This window comes from Sminthopsis crassicaudata, chromosome 4, assembly GCF_048593235.1.
Source record: "Sminthopsis crassicaudata isolate SCR6 chromosome 4, ASM4859323v1, whole genome shotgun sequence".
NCBI lineage: Eukaryota > Metazoa > Chordata > Mammalia > Dasyuromorphia > Dasyuridae > Sminthopsis > Sminthopsis crassicaudata.
Genome location: NC_133620.1, coordinates 52884036 through 52905950, shown reverse-complemented (window position 1 = coordinate 52905950; position 21915 = coordinate 52884036). Strand labels below are relative to the sequence as shown.

At 37.9% G+C, this 21915-nt stretch overlaps 1 protein-coding gene across 2 annotated transcripts in view; it reads left to right on the top strand.

The window, feature by feature from the left end:
• LMX1A (LIM homeobox transcription factor 1 alpha) overlaps positions 1-21915 on the top strand; it is a 185839-nt gene that overhangs the window by 116920 nt on the left and 47004 nt on the right. For both annotated transcript variants that reach the window (XM_074266479.1, XM_074266478.1), the window contains one exon: positions 15017-15249. In XM_074266479.1, coding sequence (XP_074122580.1) covers positions 15017-15249 — 233 coding nt within the window. The remainder of the gene's footprint in view (positions 1-15016; positions 15250-21915) is intronic.

Here is a 21915-nt window from a genome sequence, read left to right as displayed (position 1 = left end):
AGACTCCAAGTGGAGTATTTTTTTCCACTGTTGCACATGTTTTCTCATGATGGTACTGTTTAAGGTTCACAGGGGTCTTAAGGGTAATGTGTGGATGTGTTTACTTTGAATCCGCCAACAACTCTCAATTTCATGCTTGTGGAATCTCCAGTTTATGGTTTGCTGGGAATCCATGGATCATTTCCTTCTGTCACCTAGCTCACTTCTAGACCAACTCCTACTGCTTTTTCTATGAGTTCATCCACACAGCTGTGGTCCATCAAAAAGGAAAGTGGATATAGAATCATGGGTTCAAAATCTGGCCCTATCACTCAGTATTTTTTTTATCCTGGCCAAAACATTTAATCACCTTTCAATCTTCCCTCATTTTTGTCATTTGTAAAATCAGCAAATTGGATTAGAAGATGGATGCCTCCAAAGGTCACTTTCAAATCTAATTTATCATCACAGATTTTGTAATTGATCAATAAAAAAATTGCTTCAAGTATTCCATTAAATTCAAAAACATTTCTTAACTCCCTACTATGGATAAGGAATCACAGTGTCAAGGTGTGCAGATATGAGTTAAACACAGTCCTTTCATTCAAGGATATCACTAAGAGGGTTGGTTATATATTACATGTATTTTAGGCTTATGTTGTTGTCCAGTTCTTTCCAACTCTTCCAGTTACATGAAACCCAATAGCAAAACAGATCACTGGCATTACTGATAGAGTGGTATGATGAGGGTGACCCTGCTACTCAAAATTTCTACTTAAAAACCTTCCAATAACTCCTATTTTTAACCAATAAAGTAAAAACTCATTCTAGCATTTAAGGCTTTACAGAAAGTCTGGCTTCAACCTACTTTCCTAGTTGTATTCTACTTGGTATTTCTTATATTTCTTCAAAACTGGACTGCTTATCATTTGACTTTCTTAATAAATTAGCAAGAACCAATTAAATAAGCAAGGGGTAGTTAATTGGTGCAGTGTATAGAGCACCAGCCCTGACATCAGGAAGACCTGTATTCAAATCTGACCTTAAACACTTAACACTTCCTAGCTTTGTGACCTTGGGCAAGTCACTTAACCCCAATGGGCTCAAAGAATAATATTCCAAGCACTGGAGATTCAGACATAATTTAGTCCCTGCTCTCATCATACTACTCCATCAATAAAGGCAGTGATTTTTTTTTTTTTTTTTTTTTTTTTTTTTTTTTTGCTGCTAGAGCTGTGAGTAACATGATCAGAAAGGAAAATCATGACTATAATGGTAATATGAACAATAGACTGGGGTAGGAAGAACATGGAGGCAAGAAGACCAGTTGAGCAGCTATTATAATAGTCTGAACTAGAATCGATGAAGACTAAAGAAAAGTGTTCATGTGAGAGTGGAAAGGATAAGCAGATTCTGATTCAGAGTCAGAAAGGCCTGGGTTAAAGGTTTGACTTTGCAGTGATTGTGTGATTCCATTTTTACTTCTCATGGCCCCAAGGATTATTGACTTCAGTGGAGGAGCCAATCTACATAAACACACACACACACTATATCCATATATATATCCATATATATGTGTATGTATATATAATATATGTAAATATGTATATATATATATGTACTATATATATAGTATTTTATATTAGTAATTTTTCCATTGGGAGTTATCTATACTAATGAAATCAAAGGTCCAAGCCAAAATTTAAGAAGTCACATTTTCTCCCCCACAAAATAATGAAATAACCAAAAGTTGCCTCTGTTTATCAGGATTTCAGAATATTTAATGATCAATATTCAGATCCTCATTTTTACCAGTGAAGGAAACAAACCTTTTCAGTTTGGAAATTGTTGGTCAAGTCCTGGGCTTTGTGTTCAGTGAATGAGTGTGTGTGTGTGTGTGTGTGTGTGTGTGTGTGTGTGTGTGTGTGTGTGTGAGAGAGAGAGAGAGAGAGAGAGAGAGAGAGAGAGAGAGAGAGAGAGAGAGAGAGAGAGACAGAGACAGAGAGAGACAGAGACAGAGACAGAGACAGAGGAAGAAGGGGAGAGGGAAAAGGAGAGGGAGAGGGAGAGGAAAAGAGAGAGAGATTTAGTGAAATCTGGCCTTATAACTAGTCACTCCTATGCTCTGTCCCTTGAAAGCTTAACATGAGGTTTATTAGGTGGCTTCATATGGAAAAACAAAACAAAACACAACACAGCCACTTGAAATGGTGATTTGGCAAGAACTTTTAAAATTACTTCAGTTGTCCTGTCTGTGGTTATGAGGAACCATCAGTGCTTTCTCATCTCATTCTGCCCTGTAAACAGAACATCTATAAGATGAATGCAGTGAATAAGGATTGCCATTAAGAAAATGCCTTTTCTTCTTTCCTTTCTCCCAAGCTAAGTATAGTCCTCCTAAGGATTCATTAGTTCCATAGGCAGCATATTTTCATCAATTGTGTTAAATGTCTTTCATTTCACCTACCCCTGCTAGCTCTAAATCCTATGATGCAGGTTGGCAGCTGTTTTGTCTTGGTGGGGTGCTCCTAATACAATACAAAACCACATTTGCTCATTAACCTAGTACTCCATAAACTGTCTTTGTGAGCTCAGGTAAGCTCTCCATATTAAGAAATGAAGAGGGGGATGGGGTGGGGGAACTGACAAAAAGAGAGCCAAAAGGCAGACCCAATTTAATTTCTTCCTACTCTTCTATCAAGTTCTTCCTTCTAATACTTTCCCTAGTGGTTATCTTGATACCAAAATTAAAGGAAAGGTGATATCTTTACTGCCTGAATAAAACCAGCCAGAAGAAACTTCTGACCTCAGAATTGTAAGGACTTAGAGAAAGGCTATGCTTTGACTTAAGTTAGAAGTTAGACTCTGGGAAGGAAAGGGAAGGGAAGGGAAAGGAAGGGAAGGGAAGGGAAGGGAAGGGAAGGGAAGGGAAGGGAAGGAAAGGGAAGAAGGGAGGAAGGAAGCAAGGAAGGAAGGAAGGAAGGAAGGAAGGAAGGAATGAAGGAACGAAGGAAGGAAGGAAGGAAGGAAGGAAAGAAGGAAGGAAGGAAGGAAGGAAAGAAGGAAGGAAGGAAGAAAGGAAAGAAGGAAGGAAGGAAGGAAGGGAAGAAGGAAGAAAGGAAGGAAGGAAGGGAAGAAGGAAGAAAGGAAGGAAGGAAGGGAGGGAGGGAGGGAGAGAGATAGGGATGGAGGAAGGAAGCATTTATTAAATGTCTACAATGTGGCAGGCACAGTGTAGTGCTTTAAAAATATTACCTCATTTAATACTTATAACAACCCATTGAGGTAGATCTTATTATCATCCCCTATTCCATAGTTGAGGAAACTGAGGAAGGAGGTTCTTCAGTCATATAGCTAATAAGTTCTTGGCGAAGGATTGGGCTCAGCTTTTCTCTTTGTCGCCTCCTTTTGCTACCCAGGCAGCATGAGAGGGAGCTCTGTATTTTAAATCCAAATATTTGAGACTTGATAACTAATTGACCTCTAGTAGATCATGCTCCATTTCTCAGCATAATTTCTTTCATCTGTAAAATGAAGGGGGATGGTCTAGGGGTTACTAGCATCCCTTTTTCTTCAGGCCTTTGCTTATTCTCATAAAGCTCAAAAGTATTCATCCAGAAGATTCTTGAAGCTTGTCCTGACCAGAGCATTAGGAACTCTAAAGGCCCTAGATGGATCCAGGAAATCTGTTTTATAGTGGTTTGTGTTAGTGAGTTCCAAGTCTAGTTTCTGATACCTCTCTGTTATCAGCTCATCTAACTCATGAGAGCAGATTGCTAAATGTCCAATGTGAGCATTTGTACTTCAATTATCAACAAATGCTACATATCAGGGATTGTTTTATTGTTTTGTTAATTGTATAGACTTAAAAATGTTATATTAAAATAATTTGTTCTTTAGTTCTTTTATTTTTGTCTGGTTTCCAATTTGAGGTTTTCTCGGTAGAGATACTGGAATGATTTGCCATTTCATTTTGCAGTTCATTTTCCAGTTGAGGAAGTGAGCTAAACAGAGTTAAACGACTTGCCCAGAGTGACACAGCTAGTGTCTGAGGTCAGATTTAAACTCAGGAAGATGAGTCTTCCTGACTCTGGATCCAATGCTCTATCCACTTTGTCACCTAGCTGCCATTAAACTATATAGAGAATAAACTGTAAAAATGTAAAAAAAAGTGTTGTGTTTACATTTTTTTCAAAGAGCTGGTTGTTAAACTTTTATCAGCAGACCCCTTTCCTTGTGTGTTGGAAAACTTCTAGAAGAGGAGTATTGTAAAAGATAATCAACAACAATGAGTTGTCTTGAATCCAAAATGGTCAGCAATTTCTGGCCTGAGGAATGATTTCCAAATGTGTGTGCAATCTCATATGTGTATGTGTGTGTTTGTCTGCATAAAATGTTGCTGATTCCAAAAGCAAGCATCTTATTTCTCAGAGATTTTTTGTGGTTCTCTTTTTCTTCATGTCTGTCCCTGTTCTCTAATCCTCTGAATGGGGCTGGATATAGGGAGGAGGGCCATGTGAAGAGGAGCCAGGCAGAAAATCACATCCCAGACTTGAACATGAATGATGTGGTTTAGCTGGGCGGCTTGTTGGCTGGCACAGCACACTTGCCACCATTCCTCCTGGTTTTTCCATTTCCACACAATATTTCTTCCTTGTTTCAGTGCAAGTTCCAGGGCTCATACTATCTGGAATTAACTTAGCTTGTATCTTAAAACTGGCACCTCTTTCTTTCCTCTCCTCTCCTCTCCTCTCTTCTCTCCTCTTCTTTCTTCTGCCTTCTCTCCACCCTTTCCTTTCCTTTCCTTCCTTCCTTCCTTCCTTCCTTCCTTCCTTCCTTCCTTCCTTCCTTCCTTCCTTCCTTCCTTCCTTCCTTCCTTCCTTCCTTCCTTCCTTCCTTCCTTCCTTCCTTCCTTCCTTCCTTCCTTCCTTCCTTCCTTCCTTCTTTTTTCTTTTCCTTCTCTCATCCTTCTTTCTCTATCTTCTTCCTTCCTTCTTTCTTTCTGCCTCTCTCCCTTTTCTCTCTTCAGTTCCCTTTTATATGTTGTCTTTCTGAGTAACAATTACAATTTTTTGATGGCAGGGGTTTTCTTTTTCTTTTCTTTGTATCCCCAATGCTTACTCCAGTGACTACCATATAGTAATCACTTAATAAATGCTTACTGTCCTGTTAGACATTATTAGAACATTTTGTCATGCCTTTTGCACAAGAAGCCCCCTTTATCCCTTCCACCAGGTCTAAGTGTCTATTACCTTACAAAGCTAAATTAATGACTGGATTTTTGTACCGGGAAACAGCATTAGATTTGAAAACAGAAAAACTGGATTCAAACCCAGGTGCTATTACTAATTAGTTAGGTATGCTTAAATTCTATGCAAGCTATATTCACTTTTCTGTTTCTCTATTTCCTCTATTATAAAAGAATGGGGTTGAATTAATGACTTCCAGGGTTCTTTCTAGTTCTAGATTCTATGCCTCTACCTGGAGTTAAGAGGTTGTATTGTGGAAGTATCAGGTACCTTCTATTTCCAGAGCCAACTGGTCAACTAGAATTCAAATTTAGTGTGTATTTGTTAAGTATTTACAATTTTAAGTACCCTATGGTAGGCACTAGGAATGCAAGTACTAAGGTGAATCTTTGCATATAGTTAATGCTTAATGTTTTCATTCATCCATTCATTCATCTAAAGAGTTTTTTCCCTTCAGCTTCTTTCTTTGCTAATTCCCAAATCTCTCAAGCCAGGACAGTAATGTAATGGTGAATACTTGAGTTAGCTCATGCAAAGGATTTTGTAAAAAAAAAAAAAAACAAATATCATGATAACAATCATTGTTACTTGGTTGGGGACATCATGGAATGGAGGAAGGATCTGAGGATATTACCAAAAATTGATCACTTCAGCTTGTGCCCTGATTTAAATAAAGATGTCTAGAAATCTTAAATCTAACCCATGATAGTGACAGTCCCACTGCTAAATGGGAAGTAGTCCTAGACTTTCATTCAGGGAATCTGGGTTCTAAGTGCAGTTTCACTACTGACTCATTCTGAGATATAGTACAAGGCATGTCGATCCTTGGTAAACTCAGTTTTACCACTTGTAAAATGGGGTAACAATACCTGCTGCAACTACTTCAAAGGGATGTCATAATTCTCTATAAATATATTACTATAAATATAACTACAGAAATGTCAGTTATTATTATCATCATTATTACTGATACTTCAAGAGTTTCCATTTCCTTAAATTTCAAGCATTTCAGTAATTCAAAATATTTACCCCTATCTTCTCTTCTAAAAACCAGATGCCAAGGAGTTATAAACCTTCCCCAAGGAAGCTCTTGTGAAGGTCTTTACTTCTTGGTGCAAGAATTTAACCCCTTCCATCTACTGGAGTAATTAATGGGGGATTTTCTCCTTTCTTAAATTTCAGAGGTTCCTATAATGGGAGAATCAGGCTGTTTTTAGTATCAGAAGTTATGACAACAGCATGTTATTGACCTACCACACAATAACAATAATGAGAAATGATGGGATGACATGGGAACCTAGTGATGCTCCCTCAAGGGGTCCCAAGAGCTTTCTCATAAAAAATGCTGTAATACTCTTGTCTTCCCAGGATAACACACACACACACACACACACACACACACACACACACACACACACACACAAACCCCACCAAAACATAAATTCTTTGTAAGAGTATACATTGTATTGGCCACTTGCCATCCAGTCAAACCAAAAATTATGGAACAAAAGGAATCGGTGCCCAGAATATCCGCTAAAAATACCCTATTCCCCCCTGCTCTCTTGTTTGCTGGGTATGGTTAGGAGGGTCCCAAGAGGATAATAATGATGAAAGGAAAAAGGAAAACTGACATTTTCAAAGGAAATCAAATTTTTAGCCCCCTAAAAAGAAATATACTTTCCGTATGTCTGTTTTATGTTTCATACCAGTTTTTGGTATGTTTGTGTGACAGTAGGGAAAGACTATATTATATGTTGTGTCATCTCAACCATGGGCCATTGGAATCCAGGGTTTCCTGGAATTCTTAAAATCTTTGAACTTTGTAATAGGCAGTTTTCTGGATGTTGGCAGAGGAGAGGTATAGGAAAAAAAATAAGAGATCCTATCTAGGAAGAACAGGAGTGGTGTATGCATACATATGCACATGAGCACAAACATAGACACAATTGCTTTATTAGTTCCTTTGGGTTTGAACATGATATTAAAGTCAGAGATTTTCACCTTTGTGTAGACCAGTTGCCTCTATATGTTTCTATAGTCTATGGCTATTAACTGAACTTCAGTTCACCATCTTGTTACTGATTTGTTTATCTAGATATCAAGAGAAAGAATCCAAAGCTCCTACCTTATTGATAGTGGTCAGCTTACTAAGTATTAAACAGCTTATTAAAAATGACATGAAAAGAGCAATGGACTTGAGAGGCAGGACTGCTGGGCAACTCTGTCAGTGTCATTTTCTGTATATATATTTTTTCTCATTATAGAATTCTGAATCACATGTGAAAATGATGTATTTACCGGATAATATTGGAATAAGTTAGTGACTATTGACATGAACAGGATACTATCTGATTTTCTGAATATATATTAGACTTTTAGCAGTGAATGTGGATAATGCCAGCATTAGCTGACTAAGATCAACATTTTCTTTGCTTTGGACTATAGATATAATTGCCCAAATGAAAGGGGGGTCTTTCTGTTTGAGTTGAAGCATCTCAACATTTCAAATTTCCTTTGTTAAACTGTGAAAGAGGTAATATTGACTAAAATTAATACCAAAAAAGCGATAAATATTCAACTGAAGTTAATATTATCATTTAGCCTGCTGAAATTAAAAATATATATATTATAAGAGTTTTTAAATGAGCATATTTTCTTTAACATTATGAATTATCATAAAGTTTTGTATATGAGAATATAAAATGAAAATCAATGTTCTTAAAGAAAGAACAAACCAGCCAACTACTTGAAAACAAACTGGCTACAATTTACTTCAAATGCACTTGCTAAAAATTATGGCTTTAGTTTTGTTGGCTAATGGGTGAAATTCATCACTTTCCTCATGAGTAAGGTTTAATGTTTACAAAACGACTAGTACAGGGACAGACATGCAGGCATTATGCAAACCAGATCTGTCACCCATTCCTTCAATCCTATTGTATATCCTTGCTTGTATACAGTTCACCAGGATCCACAGGAGATAGGATTTTCTGACTGGCTGTGCCAGCCATCTATTGTTCTCCATTTTCTCACCATTATGGAGGCATGAAGCTCTGCCTGCCATAGAAGATACTGCCCTTTCTATTGTCCCTACAGACTTTCCCACCACTTTTCGTACTGAACGCATGAGTTGTTTATTATGATAGTGTTGGCTCAGCCTCAAGGACAAGGACCTTATGAGAGCAGAAAAACTTGGATGATGTCTATGACCAGAAGTGATGGTTTCAGTGGCCCTGAGTCTTTTGTGTCTTCTTGTCCTGCCCTTTCTCCTCCACGTGCAGTAACTATGTGGACTCTCAGACTCCCAGCAGCAGATTTCTCTGATCGACAGCTTTGGCCTATAGCCAGTACTTGATGTGACTGGATGACCTTAGCTGTCAAGAACAGTTGGATATTGAGTGAATGAGTGTTGTCATACTGTCCCCTAGTGGAGAGGGTGGAAACAATTTGGTGGCTAATCAAGACAACCCTCCCTCACCTTAAAATTCTAACATCTTTGAATCATAAAATGTTAATGCTGGGAGAAACATGTGTTCGGATTGTTCAATTTCTTAATTTTTTTTTTAGATAAGCAAACTGAGTCTCAGATAGGAGGAATAGCTTGCCTAAAGTCACACAATGTTGGTAGAAGAGCAAGACTTGGAATTCTGATCTTTTGATTCCTAAGCAACTAAAGTCAACATATACAAGTGCTTATTAATGTGAAACATTGTGATAGGGACTGGAGATACATATTTGAAAAAAGAATGATAAAGTCCATGTCTTCATAGAGTTTGAATTTAGTACAACTTTTTTTTTGAAGATCTTCCCCCCTCCCTTTCCAACTTTGTATAATTTATGATCTAGATCCTTCATCAATGTATTCCCCATTATCAATCAATCAGTTGAACTCTATTACTTTTAGAGAGAGATTTATTGAGAAGGTACAGAATGAACAATTGGTGTGAAACATTGAAAAATATCAAGACAGCTAGATTACGTGGTAGTTAAAGTGCTAATCTTGGAGACATTGCCTTGGCTTTGTAATTCTAGGTCAGTCATTTAATCTCTCAGACTTGATTTCCTCATTTATGAAATGGAAACAATATCTCACAGGGTAATTATGAGAATCAAATGAAATGAAATTTACATTTCTTGTAAATCTTAAAGCGCTATATAAATTCTTATTATTGGTACTAATCTTCATTCTCCCCAAATTAGGATATACTTTCAACTTGCACATACAAGTTCCCTTAGAGAAGCTCAAATTTAAGGCACACTGGTGTTGAGGCATATGTGTAGAGCAGAGCTGTCAAACTCATCAGTTGTTGTCCACAAAATTTAGATTGCAGCCTGAACCAGATTAAAATGCAATTGAGAAATGATTAAGAAAATTAATAGAAGTAAGACATGATGTAAATAATGTAAATTTATGGTTTCCTAAGTCAAGATGTGGATCCTCCAGGGATCTCTTTCTATTTCAGTTTTATACCTCTGGAACAGAGGCCAGGTGTGACCTAGGGACATTATCCAACTTATGGCCACAGAAGGTCTTTTGTCCTTTCAGGGAGCCCTTAGACAATTACCCACTTAAATTAAACTCTCTGCTGAGCAGTCAACCACTGCTGGGCTGAGCATATCAGCTTATGAGGCTATGTTTTTCAGATGGTACCCTATAATCTCTCCAGACCTTGCTGTGCCCAATGAGATTTCAGGCTGGACATATGCTTCTCTAGGTTGGTTCTTTATCGTTCTCTTGACTCCTAAGACTACTGTCAATAGGCCCAATGATTTCTGTTCTTGATTCTGATAAGACCTCAGGATCTCCTGAAGTGGCCAGTTTGCCATTTTCTTTTTGGAATATATATTTGCCTAGATCAGAAAAAGTATAAACACAAAAGTATCAGTAGAGGCATGTACCCAAGCACATCTAGTGAGCAGTTAGGAGAAGTTGACAGCTGTTCCTCTTCCCCTGAGAGCTCAAAACTGTGCTACCTTGAAAGGAAATGGTGAAAGACATAGTCATACATCTTCTGCATTTATACCCAGTCTTAGCTCAAAGACGTCTGCATAATTGATTCTACAGCCAATCAGAGACATCTGATCACACAGGACTGATTCTTAGTCATTCCTAACCAGAAACCATGCCATCAAGTATTTCTGTCATTGGACTAGAAGTTAAAAGAGAATATATATATATATATATGCACATGCTTCATGTACTGGCTCTTATGGGTCAATCTACCTATGTTACACAAGTCTGATGAATTCCATTGAGCTAATCTAAACCATAGTTTCTGGTTTAAGGAGCATGATATCTATTCTAGAGGGCTACTCCACAGTAATGGGGTGATTGTTTCATTTTCTTCCCAAAATACATACAATGTTAGATCTGAAAGGGAGCTTAGAATTTATCTGGTTCCTCATCTTACTCATCTTACTGGTAACAAAACAGTCCTTTAGATAGGAGTTTGCCACTTTCTTTTGTGTCATGGATCCCTCTGGCAGTCTGGTGAAACCAATGAACTCCTTGGAATAATATTTTAAATCATTGAAGGAAATGTTACATTTCAGTAAAAGGTTATTGGAAATAAAAATATAATATTTTTCTTATCTGAAGCTTCCTGAAATCTATCCAAGGACTCTCTAGAGTAGAGCCCAGTTTAAGGACCTTTGAAATAGCATGACTTGTCTAAGGCTATTCTCCTGAATCATGGCAGAGCTGGGATTGTAAATTGATTCTTGTTATTCAAAGCCTAGTACACTTTGAGCTACAGGATGCTCACAATCATGGTGATCACTCATACCTATGCAGATTGGGATTTGGAAGAAATGACAGCCATTGCCCACTTCTTTGGCTTGAAGAAGTCCCTGGCATAGAAAACAGGAAGGGAATCCCTTGCAAAACAATTGGGAGTAGGAGAAATTCTAGGGCTAAAGGCAGAGCTTCTTGCTCCTCTGAAGGAGCTGAGAATATTGGTAAGCCCTGTTTGACTTTTTAAGGCACTGCCAGTCTGCCAGGCTCTGTCCCCTCAGTGAGGTTTCATTAACATTCAAAGGGGGAAGTTACCGTGGAGGAAACCACTCAGGGCAGCACGAAAAGACAGGCTGTGTTTTAATTACGACTTGGACTTTTGAACAAATCCTTTCCTCTGCTTGGCTGAGCCTTAGAGAAAACAACTGGTGGGAGGCATGTATTCAGCAGCTGGATCCACACTGGTACCCATACAGCTGTGTACACATCTGGCAAACAGGTGTTGAAATGCATGTTCCTTCCCTCCTTGGATCAATAATGGGGTTGGTAGTTTCTGGTGGTAGAAAGGTAAATTGTCTGTGGGCTTGGTCTGGACACAGAAAGGAGAAGTTGATGGCTCCAGTTTCTCAAGGAGGGCCCTAGAGAGAGTGAAATGGTCCCTCCTAAGTCAGTAATCTCTGCTCCTGTCGCTACTATTTCAGGACATGACTTAGGTCCCTTCTGACACTTCCTCCTGTCACTCTTGAGTCAACATGGCATGTTCTTTGTTGGGCTACCCCTATTCAAATCCTCCTCTCCAGCTTGGGGGAAGTCATAGGCATGGGGGTTGGTGAAGGGGGAGGAGGAGATTAACAGGCTTGAAGTTGGACAAGCACAGATGCTCCCACCTGCTGCTGTCGATTCTCAAATGCTTGTTGACTCTCTGGGAGCGTTTGTCCTGAGTCTGTTTCACAGTTCATTCCAGGGGAAGGGGAGGAGAAGGAGGGCCCAGGGACAAAGGGACTTTGGTCGTCTCCTGGAAGGGTCTTGATTAGTTTGCTCAGGTTAGCAAACAGCAAATGCAATCTCAACACATAAGAGATGTTTCTCTCTCTCTCTCTCTCTCTCTCTCTCTCTCTCTCTCTCTCTCTCTCTCTCTCTCTCTCTCTTTCTCTCTCTCTCTCTCCCTTTCTTTCTCTGTCTGTCTGTTTCTCTGTCTCTCTGTGAGTTTCTCTGTGTGTGTCTCTATCTCTCTCTCCCTCTCTGCCTGTTTGTCCCTCACTGTCATTCTTTCTCTGTTTCTCTTTGTCTTTGTTTATCTTTCTCTTTTTATATTTCTTTCTGTCTCTGTCGCTCTGTATTTCCATTTTTCTGTATGTCTTTCTCTGTCTCCATCTCTCTTTTTCCCTTTCTGTGTCTCACTCCCTTTCCCTCTCTATCTCTCTGTCTCTCACTTTCTTCCTCCCTCCTCACTCTTTCTCTGTGTGTGTTTGTCTTTCTCTTTTTCTCTGTCTCTGTATCTCTGTTTCAGTTTATATTTCTATCTCTCTCTTTTTCTGTATATGTATGTGCACTGGTCCAATACAGAATATATACTTTTGGGTTGGGGAGATAGAAGAAAATGCTCAGGGGTCTGGTGTACCAAGACACAATGAAGAAACTCACACTTAGCCTGACTACCCCTCTGTCAAAGGAAGGGGAAGAAGGAAAGCCACAAGAGATGATGAGAGTTGCTATAGGAGGAGAAATGTTGAACTTGGCATATGGAGAGGCCAGTTCAAATGGCAGATCAAATACTTTTGAGATGTGTGACTGTAGCTAGAACTCTGAATCTCTTTCCTCATCTGTAATTTGTAGATAATAATCACTCAGATCACAAGTTTGTTGTGAGAAAAGTGTTTAAAATTTGAAGCTGTTTGATAGAAGTGGGGCCCCTAAACCTACCCACATATTAGCAAAGGAAATTCTTCACTGCTACCTCTACTATCCCTGATTCCTAGCTGTCCTCTTTCCTTCTGGGATGAGGGGAAAGGGTTATGGTTGGTGTGTAGAGATATTTCTCTGCAGCCTTAAGTATGGTTTCTAGTTATATATGAAGGAGGGTCCAGGAAGTCCTATGTGAGCCCAAGGAGGAGATAAGAATTTGGAGAGCTCTTAATTTCTATCCTTGAACTGCTTTGAATTCACTGACAAGTGGAGTGATGCTTCTTGTAGCCTGGCCTCTGTTGGGGTGAATTATTCTTAGTGGGTAGTTCTGGGAGGCTTCCCTTTGCTCCCCTACCATTCTGCTCCCCTGGACTACATTTCTTCCTTCTCTCTGTTGCTTTATTACCAATTCTTCTTTATCCTTCTTCCTCTGCTCTTAGAATACCCCTTCTTTGGAAAGTTTCCCAGATGAAATCCATCTCTCTCTAATCACTCTGTAACTCTATCTTCTCAATATTTAATGAATTCAGAATCAGAAAATCAGATTTTTAGAGTAAGAAGAGGCTTTAGGGGAAAAAAAGAAGCACAACTCTGCACGGTTTCTACATTTAGAGCATTGGATTCAGGGTGAAGAAAGCTGGAACTCAAATAGAGTTTCATGTATTTACTAACTAGGTGAGCCTGCTTTATCTCATACCCAGTATATAGAGTGAGATGAGGGCATCTTCTTTGCTTCAAATGCATTTTCCAAACATATCCGATTGCTGCAGCATCTGTGTCTAAAAACAGAGATTTTTGATAGTCATTCATCCTTCTATAAGACAAGATGAGAAGTCAGAAATAATTTGCCATAATCCCTGTCTATTCTATGAGTTTCAGAGAAGACAGGGGTATGGTAGATTATTTATTGGGCTCCTAATTGTGTGGTCTATACCATTATAGGTATTTCTTTCACCACAATCACAGGTGGTGCTTAATGTAATCTATAATTAATTTAATAATGACTGGCACAGACAATAAATGGTGTAAGAAATCAGAATAAGGAAAATCAATTCAGACTGGTATGATCTGGAAAAATTTATTGACGAAGTAAGGATTGCTTTGAATCTTAAAGGATGAATAGGAGTTAAACAGAAAAAGAGGAAAGGTGGAGATGTTCTAGGTTGAAGGCTTGAGAGATTCAAAAATAGGAACTTATATTAGTTATTTGAGTATGTGAGTTTTATGTCCCTGTTGTTGGATTTTGTGAGAGCTTTCTATGTGTTTGTTGACTTTGTATAATGCTTAACAAAATGCTCATCATTTAATAAATGCTTGTTTAATGAATGAATGATTCTATTAGTAAGTATATTAAGGAGCTACTATGTTCCAGGAGCTTACAATCTAATTGGAGAAACAACATGCTGACAATTCTATATAAACTAAAGTATATAGAGCTAATGGAGGTGGAAGGCTTATTCCAGGAACAGGAAATAAATTACAACAATGGGGGGCATGTCTAAAAGTTTAAGGTAAAGATGGAAAGATAGGCTGAGGTTAGATTAACTGCATTAGAGCATTTTCATTTTTAGGTTGTTCCTTCTCTTTCATTCTACACACAATCTTTGTGTGTGACAAGTCTTTGTCATGCTCAACTCTTCCTTCCTTCCCTCATTTCTCTTACCCTTCCTCTTCTCTCTGCTGCTTCTGATCCACTCTAACCCCTAGCCAGAATCCAAGATGCAGCCCAGAATGGAAAGGCCTTCAATATTTGCTGTAGTCTGTGCTATTTTATGTAAGTTATTGACTTGAATTACTTTAATAGTGGAAGAAATATTTATGATGCTGAAAAAAATTGGAGTTCATCCCTCTCAAAAAATGTTTGAATACACACCATCCTAAATCTGGCCATTAATTTGAACTCATCACTTTTCCCTCCACCCCCAATTACAATTGCAATTTGATTTAACAACCTCAGATTACTCCTATAATTGTTATATAATAAATAGATTTTAAATTTCCCCATGTCTAGGAGTCACCTGGATTTTCAGGAAGTTCACCCAGATCCTTCTAACCCCAAAGGAACTTTTTACTTGTGACTGACTTATGGGGAGAAGTCCCAGAGCTAATGTTCTCTCAATCTGAGGGCTTTTGGTTTCTCCCCTTCCAGGTTGTTTGCTGTCAAATGTGGTGGTTGTTTTGAGGCCATTGCACCTAATGAATTTGTCATGAGGGCCCAGAAAAGTGTTTACCACCTGAGCTGCTTCTGCTGCTGCGTCTGTGAGCGTCAACTCCAAAAGGGTGATGAGTTTGTTCTGAAAGAGGGACAGTTGCTCTGTAAGGGTGACTATGAGAAGGAGCGAGAACTGCTCAGCCTGGTGAGCCCAGTGGCTTCAGACTCTGGTAAGTACACTAGTGGGATGGCGAATGGGAGGAGAAAGTGTATGGGGCAGTCATGAATAACTGGATTGGGAATCAGGAGATCCAGCGTCTTGGATCATGTTATCTGGAAACTCATTGTGAATCTAAGGAATGACAACTTCTCTCTCTCTCTCTCTCTCTCTCTCTCTCTCTCTCTCTCTCTCTCTCTCTCTCTCTCTCTCTCTCTCTCTCTCTCTCTCTCTCTCAATTTCCCATCCATAAAATTGGGATACTTCTTTCTAGATAGAGATTAATGTATTTTGGGGAGTGTAATTGGAATGTTGCTTTCCCCCCTTCTCCACATATCCTAGATCGGCATTGACTTCTTAATGCCCTTGAAGAGAGATGGAAAGAAGAATGAGAATAATAAATTATGCTTCAGAGCAACTTTTACCTCTTCAGAAGAAATATAGAAATAAAATGAATTTTTTCCACAGACTAGATTTTTATGAAAGTAGAATTGATGCTACTTAGCAAATAACTGAATATTAAGGGTGGCAGAGGGTAAGGAGTTGAAGATAACTCCTGAAATGCAAACCTAAGGGAATTGGAGGATGGCAATATCTTCTGCAATAATAGAAAGGATAGTAAGTTAAATTCTAAAAGATGATGCTCTAGATTTCCATCCTCCTATGCAAAATTATTTTACTAGAAGCTCTCGTCCTGTATAAAGCAGTCATTTGCTTTCTGACTTTCATGTTCTTGAAGGTCTATAATCTATTGTGGAAATGAATTTTTTGTTTGTTTTTGTTTTTGTTTTTTCTTTGCTGAGGCAATTGGGGTTAAGTGACTTGCCCAGGATCACACAGCCGGGAAGTGTCAAGTGTCTGAGATTAGATTTGAACTCAGGTTCTCCTGACTTCAGGGCTGGTGCTCTATCCACTGCACCAACTAGCTGCCCCCTATTGTTGAAATATGAAAAAAAGGGGGGACCATCACTGTCCACATAAGCATCATACAATTCTAATTAGATGAAAATATGGAACAGTGATGATCATCTGTTGATTTCAGCTTCTAATTTAATGCATGGTGTTTTGTTCTGTAGTCATCACCATTCTGTAAAAAAGCTTAACAAGAGCAAACCCTTTATGATGTTTTTATAATAGCAGTAGTTTAAGACTGGAAGATATGGCATTGAAAAAGCTTGAATTTGAATCCTATATTCTACCTACTAAATGCATGCCATTTAGACCTTTTCCTCTGTAAAGTGGCAAAGACCAAATAAGATATAAACATATACAAATATGTGCATACACATATGTAACATATACACATAGTATATATATAATACACATGTACATATATACATATACTGTCAGTGAACAATATATAAACTTTGCTGTTTTTACGTATTCAGCCATGTATGATTTCATGACCTTTTTTGGGTTTTTCTTGGCAAAAGTACTAGAATGGTTTGTCATTTCCTTCTCCAGCTCAATTTAGAGGAAACTGAGGCAAGTGGAGGTAAGTAGGACTGACATATCAATATATGTATGTGCACACATATATAATAATATTATATTTATATTTTATTTTCTATATGTAATACATCACACAACATATCATATTACATGCATTTATTTTATTTCATATATTTTATATACAAATATTTATTTGTACATATATACATGCATATGTATATACATATCTACACATCTACATGATATTCCAAAAGTTTTAGTGCAGTTTCAAGCTTCAGTCACTTTAAATTGCACTGACTTTGGGACACCTCATATATCACTGTTTATATGACAGCTACTATTGTACTTGCTTTATGATTGCAAGTCCCAATTTCTTTTTCTCTGAAAGAGTCTTGTAGCACAAATTTGCCTTTATTAGAATAACAATTGTTCACATGTCTGTATTTCCACCTTAAGGTTTATAAAGTACTTCCCATTCCAACAACCTTTTGAAATAGGCTATAACAATGCTATTATTCCTATTTAAAATATAGGAAAAAAATGAGTTCCAGAGAGCCTTGTGATCACATAGTTAGTGAGAGTTGGGGAGGTATAATAGTAGCTTTCAAATACTTGAAAGTTTGTCATATGGAAGAGGGATTATATTTGTTCAGTCTGACCCTAGAAAGCAAGGGCTAATAATGGGATGTTACATAGAGGCAAATTGCAGCTCAACAGGAGGAAACCTTTCTTAACAAAGAGGATTGTGCAGAAGTAGAATGTAGTTAGTATCCTATGGTAGGAGTGAAGGGAGAAGACAAGTTAGTAGGGAAACTTTGTTCTTTATTATCAGAGGTTTTTAGCCAGAGATTCAGGAAGTGCTATTTAGGTAAGTTAGTGTAAACTTGACTCATGATTTGCCTAGGGGATTTCCTAGAGTACCTGTTGCATCCATTATAGCTCTATGATTTGAAGCATTAAAATCAATTTGTTCTCTCTGAGTTTCTTAATCTTCTTTTGTTTCTTTTGCCCATTGGCTTAACCCTGATGCCAATTACTCTATATTAGCCTTCTCCCCAATATCTATCATAGAAAAAATGCCTTGTTTTAGTCTATATTGTTCACATTGTGTTCAGTATTATGATCAATTTGTTGATCATGTTTTTTTTTTAATTAAAGCTTTTTAATTTTCAAAAGATATGCATGGATAATTTTTAAACATTAACTTGCAAAACTTTGTGTTCTAATGTTTGCCCCTTCCCCCACCTCCTCTCCTAGATAACAAATAATCCAATATATGTTTTACATGGTAAAATATATGTTCATTCCAATATATGCATATGTATTTATACAATTATCTTGCTATACAAGAAAAATCAAAGCAAAAAGGGAAAAATGAGAAAGAAAATAAAATGCAAGCAAACAACAACAAAAAGAGTGAAAATGCTATGTTGGGATCCACACTCAGTTCCCACAGTCCTCTCTCTGGAAGAACATGTTTTCAGAAGGATGTTGATAAACTGGACCAAGCCCAGGGGAGTGTGTTCAAGATGGTGATTTATGTTAATGTTAAATATTAAATGAGGAATTACTTAGGCTGTTAGATGGCATAGTAGATAGAATGCAGGGTTCATCTTCTGGAGTTTGAATCCAACTTCTGACACAGTAGCTGTATGACCTTGGAGAAGTCATTTCACCATGTTTGCCTCAGTTTCTTCATCTGTAAAATGAACCGGAAAAGGAAATGGCAAACCACACCAGTATCTTTGCCAAGAGAAACCCAAAAGGAGTCATATGAATCAGACAGGACTGAAATGAATGAACAACAACAAAATCTCTATATTGTTTTTTAGAGAGTACTATCGTAGGCTGGTTAGATCGCATTTAGAATATTGTGTTTTGTTATGAAGAAATTAATAGCCTGGAAGGCATCTAGAAGAAGGTAACAGAGATGATAGAGGGCCTCACCTTCATGGAGAATGAAACTCTGTTAAAGAAAATGGGATGTTGAGTCTGGAAACAAAGCATTAGTGTCTATATGATGGGTGTCTTCAAGCATATAAAGGACTGCTGTCTGAAGGGGTGATTATACTTGTCCTATTAGACCCATATGACAGAATTTGGAGCAATAGAAAGATTTACAAAAAGAAATTTTACAAAATTTGCAAAAGTTTGGATTTCATATAAGGAATCACTAGTTAACAGTTAATCAAACATTGAATGGGATGCCAATTGATGCAGTACATGCCTTTTTGGAGGTTTTTGGACCCTTGTAGATTCTTTTCAGGTATATTTTAGACTCAATGGACCCTTCATGTCCTTTCAAACTCTGGAATCTTGCAATTTGTGATCGTATAATCTGGTAGAATTGGGAACAGATTCAGGGCATTTACACATTGTTGATCTGCTATTCTTTCATCCTTGGGTCTGTGCTTTGCCTGTGGTCTTGAGGCAAAATCATTAAAGTCGTGATGGATTCTGTAGCCAGCATCAGAAAACTTCCAACAAGCTGGCTGGCAAATCCTCCCGTTGCCAGGGTTACTAAAGAAAGCATCTCAGCCTGCTCCCTCCCCTCCTAGAGTGAAAACAATGGGAATAATAGCTCATGTTTATATAGCACTTTAAGGTTTACAAAACCCTTTCCTCACAACAACCCTGTGAAGTAGATAGTAGAGGGATTATCCCCATCTTACACAAAAAGAAACCGAGTCTGCTAGAAGTTAAGTGTCTAGCTCAGTGTCACCCAGAAATAAGTAGCAAAGGTGGGATTTGAACCTCGCTCTCTCATGACCTCAGTTCTTTCTTCTACACTATTCTTTCCTCTGAAATGGCCCCAGGATGATGGTCTTTTCTAAAGAGGTTGGGGGTTTGACTTTATTTGAAGTAGCTTGAATCTGGGAACCCTGGATTCAAATCATGCTTGAGGCAATTACAAGCCAGGTAATTTTGGTCAACTGACAAATTAATCTCTTTGAGCTTCAGTTGCCCCATCTATAAAATGGGGATAATAATACTTCTGTTACGTAAAGTAAAAGTAATACTTCTGTTACCTGTCCCTGAGGGTAACTGAGAAGAAAACACTTTATTAGCCTGAAAGTACTGTATTAGAATGTCACTTTTATCAAGTGAGATTTCTCTCTTTTGAGAGCTCATTAATAATCTGGCTAATATCTTACCAGGAATCACTTTTGCAAAAAGAGAAGGGGATATACATGATTTTTCAAAAATAGAAACAACAGGACTCAGCAGCAGGTGAGGTGACAATGTTATACTGATTAAGTACATTAGCTGTGAATTAGAAGTAGAGAAAAAGCTGGTTTTGAGGAGGGTATGGAGGAAAAGAAGGTTACAAAAAGCAGCTCAGACTCTAGTCTTATAAATGGAATAATGATTCCTGGTAAGATATTAGACTAAATTATTAACAAGCTCTCAAAAGGGAGAAGTTGTCACTTGATAATAATGATATACAGTACTTTCAGATTTATAAATCTCTCATCCATTCTTGTGGTGAAGTCACTTTTCACTTCTGTCCAACTCTCCATGACCCCATTTCTTGGCAGAGATCTTGGAGTGGCTTGCTATTTCATCCTCCAGCTCATTTTACAGATAAGGAAACTGAGGCAAATAGGATTAAGTGTCTAACTTGGGTCATGAGGCTAGTATGTGTCTAAGGCTGGATTTGAACTCAGAAAGATGAGTTTTTCTGCCTACAGGTCCAACTCTCTATGTGGTATGCTACCACCTAACTGTCTGCACTATCTTTTACATAGCTGCCAAAATCATCCTCCTAAAATGGTCTGACCATGTCACTTCCCCTATTCTGTAAACTCTAGTGACTCTCTATTGCTCTCTGGATCAAATATAAAATCCTTGATTTGGCTTTTAAAGCCTTCATAATCCATTTCCTTCCTATCTTTCTAGTTTTTTTTTTACACTTTTCTTTAATTCAATATGATCTAGCAATATAGACATTCTTCCTGTTACTCAAACATGACACTCCATCTCTCACCTGCGCCTTTTCACTTACCTTTCTCCACTTCTGGAGTACCATTCTCCTCCTCGCCCTACCCTAATTTTATTTCTGCCTCCTGGCTTCCATGGCTTCTTCAAGAATTAACTCAAACACAAGGTTTTTTTTTTTGTTTGTATTTTTTTTGTTGTTGTTGTTTTTTGTTTTTGTTTTTGTTTTTGTTTTTGTTTTTGTTTTTTTAAAGAAGAAGCCTTTCCTAGTCCTTTTCAGCATTAGTTTTTTTTCCTTCTGATATTACCCTCAATTTAACCTGGAATTTTCTGTCCATACATAAGATTTTACATGTTGTTTCTTCTATTCTGTTCTTGAGAACAGGAATAGTTTCTGTTGCTGATAGTGATGGTGGTGGTGGTGGTGGTGATGATGGTAGTGTGTGTGTGTGTGTGTGTGTGTGTGTGTGTGTGTGTATGTGTATTTGTTTTATTTTATATCCCCAGTGTTTGGTACATAATAGGTGACAATTGTTTACTTGTTTTGATATTCTTCCAATGGAAGAAGAAATTAAAATGTCACCTCTTCAGTCTTCATTTAGGACTTCAGAAACATGAGAGTTCTTTCTATTCTGCCTTATTCCAGACTTGCATCAGAAAAGAAGGTCAAGAGTCACTGGCTTCAATGATTCTTATAAGAGATTCTTTAGGGTACTTGCTGTAGAAGGCAGCATATTTTCTGACTAGTTTTCAATTCATCTATTACTCAAATGTCATCCAACATTTCTTTTCTCCCAAGTCCATAGCAGAGTAACTCATTCCTTTCATTGGGAATGCTCCTTGATGTTTGGTGGAACACAGGCTGCCACCAGTGTCTCAGATACTTTCTATTTGCATTCTATGGGAGAAAGCTCTGATTCAGTGGTATAGGCTCTGTCTGCTCCTCTTCATGTGTTATTCTTGGACTGACCCATCTTTGGATACCAATTTTTGATTTCCCACCATTCCTCACTCACCATAACCAATGAAGACCATTAAGTATAGAACAGAGGAGCAATGGTCTGTCTCAGTGCAGGGATATTGCATACTGATGAAATCACAAGTCTGTAAAGTTAAAGAAAGATTTGCTGAGTACCAGTTGAAGGCTGCTGAGTGGTGCAATGGATAGAATGCTGGACCTGTAATCAGGAAGAACTGCTAAACTCAAATCCTGCTTCAGATTTTTATTAGTTATGTGACTTCAGAGCCCTTTGTCTCAATTTCCTCATCTATAAAATAGGGTTAATAG